The 15,360-nt window shown below is 41.8% G+C and overlaps 1 protein-coding gene across 1 annotated transcript in view; it reads right to left on the reverse strand.

The window, feature by feature from the left end:
• The window catches only part of SVEP1 (sushi, von Willebrand factor type A, EGF and pentraxin domain containing 1), a 136,854-nt gene that overhangs the window by 28,074 nt on the left and 93,420 nt on the right, over positions 1–15,360 (reverse strand). The window contains exons 31-38 of the mRNA XM_060236533.1: positions 13,858–14,031; positions 12,245–12,364; positions 10,709–10,885; positions 9,793–9,877; positions 8,817–9,008; positions 6,646–6,813; positions 4,899–5,571; positions 1,151–3,945 (exon numbers count right to left, since the gene is read on the reverse strand). Of these exons, the coding sequence (XP_060092516.1) occupies positions 1,151–3,945; positions 4,899–5,571; positions 6,646–6,813; positions 8,817–9,008; positions 9,793–9,877; positions 10,709–10,885; positions 12,245–12,364; positions 13,858–14,031 (4,384 nt within the window). The remainder of the gene's footprint in view (positions 1–1,150; positions 3,946–4,898; positions 5,572–6,645; positions 6,814–8,816; positions 9,009–9,792; positions 9,878–10,708; positions 10,886–12,244; positions 12,365–13,857; positions 14,032–15,360) is intronic.

Consider the following 15,360-nt stretch of genomic DNA (forward strand, 5'->3'; position numbering starts at 1 on the left):
GAACAATTCCAGTGCAACAAAAATATCAAGGAGCAAAAATTCAAGCTGCTGTGGTAGTCTATCAGACAAGAAACCAAACAAATCTAACACTGCAGTCCTAAGTAGAGTTATACCCTCTAAATCCATGAAGTCAATGGGCTTAGAAGGATATAATTCTGTATATGATTTATTTACTTGTTTTATTCCCTACTTTTGTCCCCAATAGGGGTCCAATGTGGCTTACAACCTTCTCCATTTTATCCTTGCAACAACCCTGTAAGGTGGGCTAAGAACATAAGAGAATCTATATTGGAACAGGCCAATGACCCATCCAGTCCAACACACAGTGGCCAAAAGCCTGGGTTAGGATGAGAGTGACTGGCCCAAAGTTAGCTAGCAAACATCAACAGAAGAATGGAAGTTCAAATCCTAATCCTAATCTGACACACATTAGGTCTCAGACTGCACTATAGCTATTCTATTTACTCTGGAGTCCAGGGGTGGCCAAACTTGCTTAATGTAAGAGCCACACAGAATAAACATCAGATGTTTGAGACACAAACAAATATTACACGTGTCTTTATTAAAACTCTTAATACTTTCCTGAGCTTAAAATACATACAATACGACCATGCTAGAAGGAGACTTTTTTTTAAATCAAAAGCTGGGAATTACAGTCCCCAAAAGACCAGTTAAGGGAAAAGTTAGGGAATTATTTTTTGCCATCAGTGGGAGAAGGAAACACACATGTATCATAGAAATCACTGACCACTGTTTGCATCATTATGTATCTCTCTTTGCCTTATCACAAAGGTTAGTAAATACAGCTCCTACAAGAGCTAGGAAACTAAGGGGTAACTCTGCACCACCCTCTTTAATTCCATCCCTCCTTCCAGAGGTGGAAAGAAAGCAACTTTAACTTTAGATGCATTCTCTGAGCTGTCAGCTGGCTTGGTGTGGAGAAGTGATTTAAAGAGAAAAATGCCTTCTCCAAGTTGGCTGATGGAGCAGTGGGGGCTTCAAGAGCCACATAATATATGTGAAACAGCCTCATGTGGCTCTGGAGCCACATTTTGGCCACCCATGATATAAACCATCCACACACAGACACCATAGGGAAAACAGTTGTCTTCTAGCTTGACTTTTCAAGAGATAAATAAACTCTTCTTACCTATACTGGACTTTACTCCCGTACTCCTGTGACTCTCCAAGGGCAACGGCATGAGGCACAGAAGGTGGAGGTCCACAGGTCAGTAACGTGCAGCTTGGATAGGGCTTACTCCAGACACCATTTTCTGTACAAGTCAATTTCAAACTCCCTCGCATCACAAAACCCATTTTGCAGTTATAAATGATAGTATTCTGATCCATGGAGCTGCTTCCATTGATAAATGCATTGGGGATGGTCGGTGGAGGGCCGCATGAAATCTGCTCACAGTGTGGGATGCCAGAGCTCCATTTGCCAGCAGCTTCACAAGTGATTTCTGAAGGCCCTAGCAGTTTAAAGCCATCCAGGCACTGAAACTGTACCTTTCTCCCGCAGCTGAAATCTTTACCTTTAACTACACCATTCTGTATTGCCGGAGCTGGGCATTCACAAAGCTGGCAAGAGGCAGGGACTCCGCTCCACGACCCATTAGATAAGCACTGCCTCACTGGATTTCCCTGCAACTCATAACCAGGAAAGCAAGCATAGTGTATGTATTCCCTGAAACTGAAAACGGAACCATTCAGAAAACCATGAGAGATGTCATCAGGAGGGCCACAGTTGATAGGCTCACAGAACGGAGTTTCCCCATCCCAGGTGCCATCAGCTTGACAGGTATGTAAGGATGCACCATGCAATATATACCCTTCATTGCAGTGATACTCAATTTCCTTCCCAAAGCCAAATTCTGATCCACTGAACTGCCCATGATGAAGTGGTAACGGCACATCACATTGAACAGCCACACACGCCGGAGTGCCACCACTCCAGCTCCTATCAGCAAGGCAAACTCTTTTTCTATCCCCTTCTAGAAAGAAACCTTCATTGCAGCTGTATTCAACAGATTTCTGGAATGTATATTCTTCTCCATTCACGTGGCCATTCTCCACTCCAGGAGGTTGGCTGCAGGAAACGGGGATGCAGACTGGCTCGTGCCCATCCCACTGTTGATTAGCCTGGCATGTTCGCTTTCCTGGACCATTCAACTGAAAGCCAAGATCACACTCATAGTGGACTGTGCTCCCATAAGAGTAGGCATCACCCTTTACTGTACCATTTGTGGGCCTGATGGGCACAGTACATGATATTACCTTGCAGGTCGGTGTTGAATCACTCCACCGCCTGCTGGACATACAATGCCTCATGTTGGAGCCAATCAGCCTGTACCCTGATTTACAGGTATACTGTGCTGTACTACCAAGGGTGTTGTCTATAAAATGAACAAAGCCATTTTCTGGTGCCAAGAGCAGTTCACACTGGATAGAAATGCAGTTAGGAGCAGTGCCATTCCAAGTCCCATTCTCTTGGCAAGTAAGTGTGGGATTTCCTGAGAGTTCATAGCCAGAATAGCAACTGTACAGCACTATGGTCCCATACAAATAGCCTGACAATGGCAAAGCATTAACAGTCTTCAAGGAGCTTTGGATGTCTTTCTTATTATCAAGTAATTGAGGGAAAAGAGGTGGATTGGGAGTATGAAAGCTTCCTTCTGGTATCCCTTCCTGGCTAAAAAGTTTCTCTCCACTACTAATTGTTTCATATCCCCCAAAGTCTATATGAGGGGGAAGGCCACAGTCTGTTGGCAGGCATACCGGGCTAACGCTGGACCACCCTGATTCTTCACAGGTCTGCATGGCAAGACCAAACAGCTGGAATCCTGGAATACAGCTGTACATCACCATGGCACCATAGCTGTAATCGGCACCTTCTACGAACCCATTATCGATAGGCTGTGGAGGTTCACAGCTGATTGCTCTACAGGATGGAGCTTCTGCATCCCATTCCCCCGTCTCCAGGCAACTAAGGACATTTGGTCCTTCAAGTTGGAATCCTCGGTCACACAAGTAAGTAACTGTCTGCTTGTAGTGCAGGTCTCCATACAAATAGCGTCCGTTCTGAATCTCCATAGGCTTGGAGCACTCAATGGGTACACAAGTTGGTTTTCCTCCAAGCCAATGGCCATCTTCTCCACAAAGAATGGTCATATTTCCCACAAGCTCAAAGCCTGGCTTACAGTTATATAGTGCAGTACTGAGGTAGGTAAGACCCTGAACATCTACAATGCCGTTCTGAATTTCCTCTGGCTGTGGGCACTCTACTGGGATGCATTCTGGCAGAGGAGAGGTCCATGTGCCATCTGCTTGGCAGCTGATGGTAGAAACTGCCTTGAGCAAAAACCCATCCATACATGTGTAACTCACCATGCTGCCAAAGTGAAGAGAAGACACCATGGCATCTCCGAATGGAATATAAGGAGGCCTAGGGCACAGCACCATTTTGCAGACTGGGAAAGAATCATTCCATTGTTGAGAAGGCAAACATTTCAGTACAGAAGCACCATGCAAAACGTAGCCCTCTTTGCATGAAAACTCCACAACCCGGACTTGATCAATTGACTCCTTCAGAACAAGCTGATTCTCGACCAGTGGTGGTTCTGAACATGTAGTTTGGATACACTTTGGGTTCTGGGTTTTGTTCCAGCTTCCAGACTTTTGACAGACCCAAGAAGCATCCCCTTTCAGCTCATAGCCTTCATCACAGAAGAAATCGACCCTGGCTCCCACCTCAAAACTTTCACCCTTGCTGAATCCATGGTGGAGTGGAGGTGGTTTCCCACAACTGAGGAGCATGCAGGAAGGAGGTGTTTCGCTGTGCCAGTGACGGTTGGGTTGACAAACATAGGTGGGACTTCCAATTAGCTGGTAGCCAGCATTGCACTGATAGTGCACTTCACTCCCAAAGACACGTCTTGTTGTGTCCTGAGAAAGAACAGAGCATATGTTACCATTCAAAATAAATATCACAATCCTAGCCAACAGCTGGACTTTTTCAATAGCACAATAACTTTTAAAGCTTTGGTTGCAATGCTAATATCCTCCCCCACATATATTTGAAGAACCTACACAAATCCAAGGTTTCTCAGTAGACTCTATGGAATATGTTAGCTCAGCAGTCAGTTCTCTAAGACTTGATTAATAGAAGCATAAAAGTCAAATACTAAGATAATTTTACCAACAATATGCCATCTTAAAGGGAGTGTGTGTGTGTATGCATAGCCAGTTTGGTGTAGTGGTTAAGTGTGTGGATTCTTATCTGGAAGAACCAGGTTTGATTCCCCACACCTCCACTTGCACCTGCTGGAATGGCCTTGGGTCAGCCATAGTTCTGGCAGAGGTTGTCCTTGAAAGGGCAGTTGCTGTGAGAGCTGTCTTAGCTCACAGGGTGTCTGTTGTGGGGGAGGCGGATCAAGGAGATTGTGAGCTGCTCTGAGACTCTAAGATTCGGAGTTGAGGGTAGGATATAAATCCAATATCATCAACATCATCATAGTTATCTCAGCACCTTGATGGATAATGAATGCAACTTCAAAGAATATTAGATGTTTCTTTTGGTTGCACCATGAATCTGATCACAGTCTTGTACAGTAAAATAAATTCAAGCTAGTGAAATATATTCTGGGCTCATAAGAACATAAGAGAAGTCATGTTGGATCAGGCCAGAGTCCCATCCAGTCCAACACTCTATGTCACACAGTGGCTCATGAGCATCACTCTTAAAAGATATACACTTATTTTGATTCTGCTGGTGAGGCTTTCTCATCATTATCTCAATCAAATGTTCTGCTTTTAATTCCATCCACTGCTCCCTCCCCACAGCTTACTGGACCCTGCAATGCTAGTGTAACATAATATATGGATGATCCCAGCAGTACCTCAGCAAACCCATTTGCAAGCTTGGGTGGCTCTCCACAGGACACTGGATGACATGTAGGCAAAGAACCACTCCAGGTTCCTGTTGCTTCACAAGTCCTCTTCTTCTGTCCTTTGATATAGTATCCTGTGTGGCAGCTGTAAGCCATGATTGCCCCAAAACTGTAATTTGAGCCACTCGCATAGCCATTTTTAATAGCTGGTGGATCTCCACAGCGAACAGGAATGCACTGGATAGACAGTGGAGAAGGGTTCCACTGGCCGCCCCGAACACACTCTATCTTAGCAGAAGTGTTTAATACAAAGCCTTCCGTGCATTTGAAGCTCACGACTGACCCAGCTGCATATTTGGCCTTGTTAGAGGATTCCAAGATGCTGTAGGACACAGACACTGGTCTCTCACAAAAGTCAGCTATACATTCTGGAATGTCTTTTTCAGCAGGGGGCACCCACTTCCCTTGGGCATTGCAAAGTAACTGAGAATTGCCGGCTAAGCTGTAACCATCAGAGCAATAGTAGTAAGCGACATCCCCAAAGAGTCGATGGCCACTCTCTGGGGAAGCATGGTCCACAGCAGGTGGCTCATCACAGGAAACAGCTACACATTGTTGGTGATTCATGTTCCATTTCCCAGTTGACAAGCACTCAACAGTTTCAGGGCCAATTAGTATATAGCTAGAAATTGGAAAAGAACAGCAGCATTAGACTGATAACAGGAGCTTGTGAGTGTGTGCGCAGCCACTTAGAGATGTAAAATTTCCAGAAATTTTGAAGTCAGAAAAAAGCAGACATCTGGGAAAAAACTGAAATATATGCAATACTTATTCTTATAAAACCTAACCCTATTTGCTGCTTTAATTACATAATATAATTATATTATAAATAAATAATATATTTCTATTAATTATATAATATAATTAATCACATATAATTTAGTTAGCATATAAAATTGTATTAAGTGCCATGTCTATGGAATTTAAAAGTATAAATTATTTAGATTCCTACAAGCAAAACTGCAAATTCTGGGGCCTTGGGGACCCTGAGTTGGGTGCAAAGGGTGTATGAAAATGTTTTAAATACTAAACTGAGAGAAAGCTACAAATAGTTGCACCTTATACTATTTTAATATTTCACTTGTTCCAAAAGAAAAAAACGCATAATTCAATTTAAAAATGTCTGGTTTTCCAGTGCAAAAATGGAAGCAAAGTTCTCAGACTTTTTCATACTATGCATTCTGATTGAATTTATGTTAGAAACAGCATTCCACTCATTCCAACAAAAAAAAAATCATTAGTTTTTTCTAAATAAACACAAGTAATGTGACTAACATTTTATATGACCAGCTGTTTCTTTAATCTTGGGAAGAATGCAACTTTGATGCTGTAGGACATCTACTGTAAAACTGAAACATGCGTCTACTGTAAAACTGAAACATGCAAACGTCGTCTACTGTAAAACTGAAACATGCCCCCCCCCCCTCTGAAATTCCCTGGCCACTGTAATAATCAGGTTGGTTTGATCCTGATTCAAAAAGAAGCTTTGATCTGCCATTTTTTAAACCATCTACAGCTATTCAAATGCTGACTTGCAAATCTCTCCATCCTCTTCTTTTCTTTGACTCGTACCTACATTAAACAAAAACAGCTGCAACAACACCTGGGACACCAAAACAAGCCCCTTTGATGCTAAATGTTGAATCTTACTTTAGGGCATGATCCAGTCGACGTTTAGCAGCACTCAATTACATACCCTTCCTTACACGTATAAGTGATGTTGTTTCCGAAAGTGAAGTTGCTTCCACTAACAGTTGCATCTTTAATTACAGGAGGGAGATCACATGAAATGATTTCACATTCTGGAGGTAAACTGCTCCAGTTAGCTGAATCTTCACATATAAGTATGGAAGCTCCTTGCAGGCTAATAAATAGAAAACACGCAACAACTTAGAAAGATAATTAAAAAAAAATGTCCCTTTTGTTCACCTCTGATCATAAACATCTTTTTTCACTACTTTCCTTGATAAAGTCTAACTTTCATCAGCAGTCAGCTCAATAGTGCATGTCAACAATGTTTAAGGTTCCTATAGGCGGGGTTTTTTTGTAGCAGGAACTCTTTTGCATATTAAGCCACATACCTCTGATGTAGCCAATCCTCCAAGAGTTTACAAGGCTCTTAGTACAGGGCCTACTGTAAGCTCCAGGAGGATTAGCTACATCAGTGATGTGTGGCCTAATATGCAAAGGTATTCCTGCTACAAAAAATTCCTGCCTATAGGTATAGCACCAATGGTTACAAGAGTTTTTATATTACACACACACACAAAGACTTGCAATAGGTAAACCCATGATGCACCTAGTGGTCTTTCAAGAGCTATTTAAAACTCACATTTCTTATAGTAGTCACTTCTTAACATGCTTGACTGTTGGGTTGTTGAACAGACTAGCTGCAAGGAAATACAGACATGCCAAGAACTAGAATCCAGTGCATTTATTTTAAATGCAGGAAGTAAGTATTCTCAGATGCTGTAGAGGGCAAGGCACACATTAGAATTACCAGGGCTTTTTTTTCTGGAAAAAGAGGTGCTGGAACTGTCAAGAGGGAAATAAAGGAGAAACACATAAGTGCCCCTCATAAACTTTTAAACATTTTTTGAGAATTTTGTTTCCACACAGAGGTTCCAGAAACTCCATTCTGCCGTGTTCCCCCAACAAGCTAAGCAAATGTTCTTTAGGCCAGGGACCACCAGCAGATGTTGATGCACTAGTGATGTATTTTAACACAGACATTTTCCAGATTGCTCCATGTTCTATTTTCATTCTTCTATGTCAGGGGTGGCCAACAGTAGCTCTCCAGATGTTTTTTGCCTACAACTCCCATCAGCCCCAGCCATTGGCCATGCTGGCTGGGGCTGATGGGAGTTGTAGGCAAAAAAACATCTGGAGAACTACCGTTGGCCACCTCTGCTCTATGTTACATTTTTTTTCTTGCACCCCCCATGCTATTTCAGTTTTTACTTGTTCCCCCCCTGCTATTTTCTAAACTAGTTTTTGCCAGTGTTTCAATGTTTCAGCACCGGATCAAAGCATGAGTCTTTAAGACCAATACATTTTTATTCAGAATGTCCAAATCCCTTTATTGGCATAAATATTCAGAATGGAAGTTTTCATGTACTAGAAGCAAAGAAGTGTGCTTCTAGCACACAAAAGCTTACATTCTGAATAAAACTTTGTTGATCTTAAAGGTACAACTTGACTCCTGCTTTGTTCTACTGCTTCAGACCAACATAGCTGCCCACCTGGATCTATCAGCACTGGATGGTACTTGCATTGAAACAATTGTCAGTCCCATTAGGAGGCCCAACACCGGCAACCACTCAGTGCCTTCCTCACCATTTCTTCATTCACACTCAAGAGCATATCCCTGGGCACCATTTCCAAATAATTTCGCAGTGAGTGTAACTAGCCTAAAACTATGCAAAGAAAACAAGCTGTTGTGAGCTGTGTACCTGATGCAAGTCAGGTAAAGGAATTCAATTTTTTTTTGGGGGGGGGGGAGGAGCCAATAAGAGAGAATGTTCAAAGATGGGAAAAGAGGCAACCAATAAGGGGTGAAATGTGTACATAAGGTATGACTTTCAAGTTTGGTGAGGTGGGCGGGGAATGTACTCATAAGCGGATTTCTCAGCCTTCTTAAGAAAATAAGAAAAAGCAGAAAACCAATCCACAATGTGAGTGTGAACAGGTGGAACATTGATTTGGCGGGGGGGGGGGGGGGAGAAGAAGAAAAAATGTAAGTGTTTAATGATCGCGCTGAGTGTGTGATCATTGGAGCTGCCACGACACTAATGAAAACCCAGAAGACAGCTACACTGGAAAACCCCACAGTCACTCAAGATACTCAGCATCTTGGTTTTTACTTACCTGTAACCAGTGTCACATGTGTATGATACATTAGAAAGGAATGTCAGACCACTCATCACATATTTTCCATTGTTTATTTCCTGTGGGAGAGGGCATTTTACTAATTCACAGATTGGAGAAGAATTATTCCATGCACCGTTTGCAAGACAAACTGTTTCTTCTTCACCTGCCAAACTGTATCCTTTATCACACCTGTATTTAGACATGGAAGAGATTATAAATTCGTCCAAGAACAAGGCTCTTCCCCAGCACCTTCGCAGTTGCTTAAGCTCAGTTTTCCAGATGTTCTGCTTCTGAAAACTATAGTAGGTATGTCCTAAGGGTTTCAACTGTGCCAAAGGCAATAGTTTGTAACCACCAGCCACATGGAAAGCTGAGGTTTTCCTCAGGGTCCTGTCCCATTTCTCTGGATTTCAGAACAAGGGCATTATTTCCTTAACAACATGGGCTGAGGATACAGACAATTGGCTCTCCGTGTGGCTAGTACTGCAATGTTAGGCTTGAGGGGGCTAGTCTGTGTGTGTGTGTGTGGGGCCATACTGTTAATGTAGTGTCCGAACAAGTACATGTCTATGCTAATAAATCTTTGATTATAAGAGATCGTAGGTTGCTCAATACTTGCATTTCAGAGTGGCCCAGCATTCATGAATAATTTCAAAGTAAATAATAAAGACTTTAAAAAACAAAATCAATTGGTAGCTGCAACATTTCTTCTGAAAGCATTCCAACATGCAGTTATTATTTTGAGGTTCTACCCAAAGTCTTTTCAAACAATAATTAAGAAGAAAGGACCTCTCTGCCCCTCATTATTCCCTAACATGTCTGAGATTTGAAAAACCTGTGAAATAAATAACTTCACTTCTGGAAATAGAGTTCTAGTAATTTCTACCAAGCACATATGAAATTATGATCTCTTCTTATAAATACTGATATATTTGGCTGCCAAGAAAAAAAGTTGCAGATGCAATACTCCTACCTGTAAGTTACTTTGCTACCATATGTAAAATTTGAGCCATCAATAGCACCATTTTTTGGAATAACTGGGATACCACAGGAAACAGCTTGAAGAAAGTCAAATTAAAAAACAGAATTATGATTTATTTAGGCTATTTATATACTCTGCTTTTCTCATGACATGGTCGAGAGGCCTTACAGGTTAACAACAATAAATAAAAGTACAAAAATCACCTTTCATTAAAATAATTAAAATCTATTACTGAAACACCTATTAAAACATATAAGCCAGAGCCCATACCTATAGCTTTCAAGGTTTCAAGCCCAGGCTATATGACACAGGACTCTTGAGAGCCAGGAATTCTTTTGTGAGCAGCACAATTGCCACACAGGTTCATATTGGAAGAGGCAGTAATTCAAACAGGGCTTAACTAAGGCCAGCTGATGCCCTAAGCACAGTCCCAAAATGGTGCCCCTTGGCCTTTCCATGGCTTAACTGACAAGACATTAAGACTCAATAAATGCTCACCGTGCCAAAGAACTCTTGTTAACAATGCACATTAAAGTCGAATATGGCAGATAAGGGCAATTGCAAAATTTTAAAACTAAAGTCAAGTGCGGCAGTGAAAGAGTTAAAGGCATGATAGCTAGGGGGGGAAACTCTGTGGTGCCCCCCTTCCCTTGGTGCCTTAATAATGTGCTTATTTTGCTTAACGGTTAATCCAGGGCTGCACTTAAGTATGTGGACCCCAGATCATGAAGAGTTTTAAAAGTAAGCATGAGTGTCATAAATCAGATCCGGAAAAAATAGCCAGCCTGTGAAGAGACTTTAAGAAAGTGTTTCAGGGAGCCCAGCCAGATAGATTTTCATTGCTTACATGTCTTGGAAGTTTTATACATCTATCCGACTATTACAATAAGCATGCAGAAAACAATACCTTTGCAGTATGGGATCTGGTGACTCCATTCCCCCGATTCCAAGCAGGTAACTTTGTTCAGTCCTTGCAGCTGGTAGCCCTCATCACACGAGAAATTGACTTCACTACCAACTTGGTAGATGTCACCTTGTGAACGGCCATTTTCAGGATCTTCTAGAAGTTTGCATTTCACTGGTTCTTTGGAATCAGACATAAGGTAAAACAGCTTATTGACATCAGCTGTAGTTCATGTAATTAAAAATAAAAACAAATCATGTAACATTTACAATGCAATCCTAAGAAAAGTTACATTCTTCTAAACCCACTGACTTCAACAGACTTAGAAGTACTGAACTCTGTGAAGAATTAAACTGTTAAGCAGGCTACCTGGGACAAGGAAAGGCCCAGGACCAAGAGCAGAGAAATTCACTTGTAAAGCATTTCAAAGAATATTTTCAACCACATTTTCTTTGCAGAGACCAGGGCTTTGGTTGAGCAGGAACGCAATTCCAGCTAGGTTGGAATCGGGGTGTGTGACCTAATATGCAAATGAGTTCCTGCTAGGCCTTTTCTACAGAAAAGCACTGTATGGAACAAAATAGTGATGTCAGGGGGTTTGGCCTAATATGCGAATGAGTTCAGAGATCTATACTATACTTGGGCCACTTTGGATGCGTTAATACCTCTTGGTCAGAAGGTCCAGGTCTGGTGGGCTTGAGCCACTAAGACCTGGCACCCAGACTGGCTACAGGTCTGGAAGCACACATGGTGTGTGAGCTGAAAAGAGGAGCTGTATCTCTGTCTGAAGTGCATGTTGGCATGTGTTTGGGAACTGGGGTTCACAAGGAGCAGCTGGGAGAAAGGGTTGGCAGGAAACATTAGTGCCCTTGATCATCCATGAAATCTGAGCCCTGTATGTTATTGTTACTTATAGATTTAAAAATATACAAGGCACATGAGTTACTGGAATGTCCCTTTTATGAGGTTCGAAGACTGCATCACATTACTCCTCTTTTCAATGATTGGCCTGAATTACCTGTGTCTGAGGTAAAACCTTTTTGATTGCTGGTGCAAAAATTATTTCAGTCCTTATGTCCCTAAAGCAACAGGTTTAAACAATTCCTCTGCTCAAGTATTAAGGAGCTTCTAAGTGATAAAAGAAAGGAAAGGAAAAATATACAAGGCTATCACACGTTGGCATGCTTAAATAAGCTTTTTTTTTTTTTAAAAAAGCTTGATTAGTTTCAGAACTATAAATTAGTTTAGTTGTACATATTCATAATTTTGCTGCTGCTTTTTCAGAAATGGTTATTGACACAGTGTGTGCTGCTTGGGGAAAAAAAAATCAACATTAATTTCTTTTTTTAAAAAGGGTCTACGACCAGGTCCCTTCAGAACCATGGAGATTTTGAAGTTCTCTTTGTGAAGTGGATAACTTGGGCTGCCATTGAGTGATTTCAACAAGAAATGAACAACTGCTAAATAGAACTCTGTTGTTTTAACATCATTCTTGCCTGGTCAGCCTTCTTTACCACCCCCAGCTAGCTTGCCCTTTACCTGCACATTTCTTGCCATCTCCTATATAAGGGTGGACACAAGTACATAGGTAGGATCCATTTGTGTTAAGGCAGGAAGCATGTTTGTCACAGTCAGAACCAACTGCACATTCATCAACATCTGCAAACAAAACAGCCATCTTCAGAGCAGTGTTTGTCATTAATATGGTTTCTAACTTTCTACATTCAAATCCTAATATATCCCTGATGTGGTATCTGTTCCTCAGATTTTCTCATATTGCAATGGTTGAAGGTCTCTTTAAAGCATTGTCCCATTCTCCCTTGCTGCCTTTTATGCCTGGAATTCGCTTTCTACATACCTTCAGCCCCTCACCCCCACAAACATCTTTTCTTGTGTGTAACCCCTGAGAGTACTCATCTTTAGCAGAAATAAAGCTGACTGACAATGCAATCCTGATAAGAGTTACACCATTCTAAACACACTGACTCAATAGGCTTAGAACAGTGTAACTCTGTTCAGGATTACATTGTTGGACAAATCTGTCCTTTGTTTAATTCAAGCCTGATTCTCTTATCTGTTTCTCCCATTTCTCTGTTGTTTCTCTCTCCTCCTTCCACCCTGGACTTTATACTGTAAGATTCCTGGAACACTCACTGTGTTTTGTTTACGTAATTCTGCAAAATGCCTTATGGTACTATATAAATAACATTACCCCTGGCATCCTCCAAATTATTACCATCCCTGGCCTCTTAATCTGATTCTGTTGCTTGGTACAAATATAGTCACTTTCACGCCATCAGGACCAATTAAAAACATTGCATGTAAAATGGGCAAGGCCCACATTTTTCTCTGTTTTGCACACACTGTTGCTTTATAAGGACATTGAGAGCTCTTCAGAAACCACTGGATGCAACAGATGCAGAATGATGACAAAAATACATTCTTGCTGTTGTAAGCAATGCCTTGAAAATTATCCATGACCTGGACTGAGATACTGGCACAGCAATGAATGACTGATTGATGGCACAGTGATGCGTAAAAATACATGCCAGCAAACATTGGACTGGATCCACAGCAAACTGCCAATTTCTACTGACTCCCCCTTCCTGTTGTAGGCACCCCTCATGTAATTCCCAGGGTCCCCTCTCTGCTAAGAGCAGTATTTCACAGAGATCAGCGTGCTACAATGGGAATGGAGAAGAAGGAAAGTTTCACTCTGCCACTGGAAAATCTCATCTGGATTCAACCCATTGAAGGAACAACCTCACAGGCTGTTGTGAGATTAAAAGGAGAGAGAGAACCATGTGCGCTGCCCTGAACTCCTTGCAAGGAAAGGTAGAATATAAATGCAATAAATAAAAATAACAATTCTTAAACAGCAGTTTCACGTGCCATATAGCCGAACAAACTTTCAGGTGCAGTTTGCAATTCGCCACACAGTTCTGCTCTTTAAAAGAAAAGGAAAAACCAGTAATTTCCCTAGTACTTGCAAAGCCCTAAGAACACTTACATCTCTCTCTCTCTTTTAAATTCCAAACAACATTCTTTCATAAGCAGGTTTTTTTTACTTTGGGGTCAACAGGACTTTTTTGATAGAAAGCTGAGCAGGGACTTTAGCCCACAAGAATAATGATGCGGTCAAACTCACTCACCAAGGCAAGACAGAGAACCACCATTCCAGCTGCCATTGTCTGTACAAAGCATCCTGGAGTCTCCCAACAAGTAATACCCGCTATTGCAGTGGTAAGTAACAGTGCTTCCAGCAAAGAAGTCCTCAGCAGAATAAAAGCCATTTTCTAAAGGTGGAGGCACTCCACAACTTATTCCTGCATCCAGAAAACATGTACATACATCTATTAGATGTTTTCTTAATCTCATTTTATACAAGTGCCATTAGCTTGAGTTTTAAGTCTTGGTGGTGGTGGAAAGAGCTGTCAAGTCGCAACTGACTTATAGCTACCTTTCCTCAATGGAATTGTGCTTGCAGAAGAGGAAAGGGTATTTTATCCCCTTCTCCTTCCTTACTCCAGAGCCCCAACCCCTACAATTGTGTCCTGGTGCAGGTCCCACATCCTGGGAGTGATCTTTTCAGGAACTGGAAATGGCTGCAGGAATAGAGAGGAATGTCATTAAATGCAGCATTCCATGCACTGAGTGGTAAGGTATACACTGGTGTATATCATGCACAAGATTACAGAATGGGACTAGACATCAGAGAAACATGGTCCATGTATCAGAATGTGAGATAGGACACATGTCTATAAGTTAGGAATCTGTTAGGAATCGAGGGGAGAGGCATGGAGAGAGGACTTATGGATGCAATTTAAAGTCAACTATGGGAGGAGGTGATAAATATTTTCTTGTCCTTGCTTCCCTTGCAAAAAATAAAAGGCTTCTCCCCAGCTGTTTTTCTCCCAGTGAAGGTTCCAATCTGGGAGCCTCATCAGGAAAAAAAAAAAACCCAGCTTGGAAGAACTGGTTTCTGAGAGGGAAAGAGATGTGGGAAGTATCTCTGTAGGAGGCAACACTGTCAAAATTTAAAAACCTGGCAACATGTTTATTAGAATTTAAAAACATGAAAGTCCATTGAAGTGCACAGTGTAATATTGTGCGTGGGTGTTCTTTTTCTGAATGACAGCTCTTTTCATTTCCCCCCTCTTCAAATTCATCTCATTGCAGGCCGTATTTGGAGTTCTGTGGCATCCCAAACACGGCTTGCAGTGTGACCAGGCGGGAGAGCCTGTTGCTCATCCTTCTTCACAATGCAGCATGGAGGTCAAAGTCATTGCCTTCCATAAAAGATAGTCAGAATTTGGCTTGATCCAAGGATGGACCAGGCTAACCCAATCTTACAAAATCTCAGAAACTAAGCAGAGTCAACCCTGGTTAATATTTGGATGGGAGACCACCAAGGAAGTCCAAGGTTATTCCACAGAAGCAAGCAATGGCAGACCACCTCTGTTCATCTCTTGCCTTGAAAACTCTACAGGGTAGCTATAAGTCCATTGCTCTTGTTCCTCTTCACTCCAGCCCACCAACCTGCATGGCTGTGCTTCTACATGGATTTTGTGACTCCATGAATGATCCTTCAGGGTGTTAGAAGCAACTCCAGGAATGAAAACTCTGTATGCTTTCCATGCATGGAAAATTTGATA

The sequence above is a fragment of the Heteronotia binoei genome, chromosome 4 (genome assembly GCF_032191835.1).
Source record: "Heteronotia binoei isolate CCM8104 ecotype False Entrance Well chromosome 4, APGP_CSIRO_Hbin_v1, whole genome shotgun sequence".
NCBI lineage: Eukaryota > Metazoa > Chordata > Lepidosauria > Squamata > Gekkonidae > Heteronotia > Heteronotia binoei.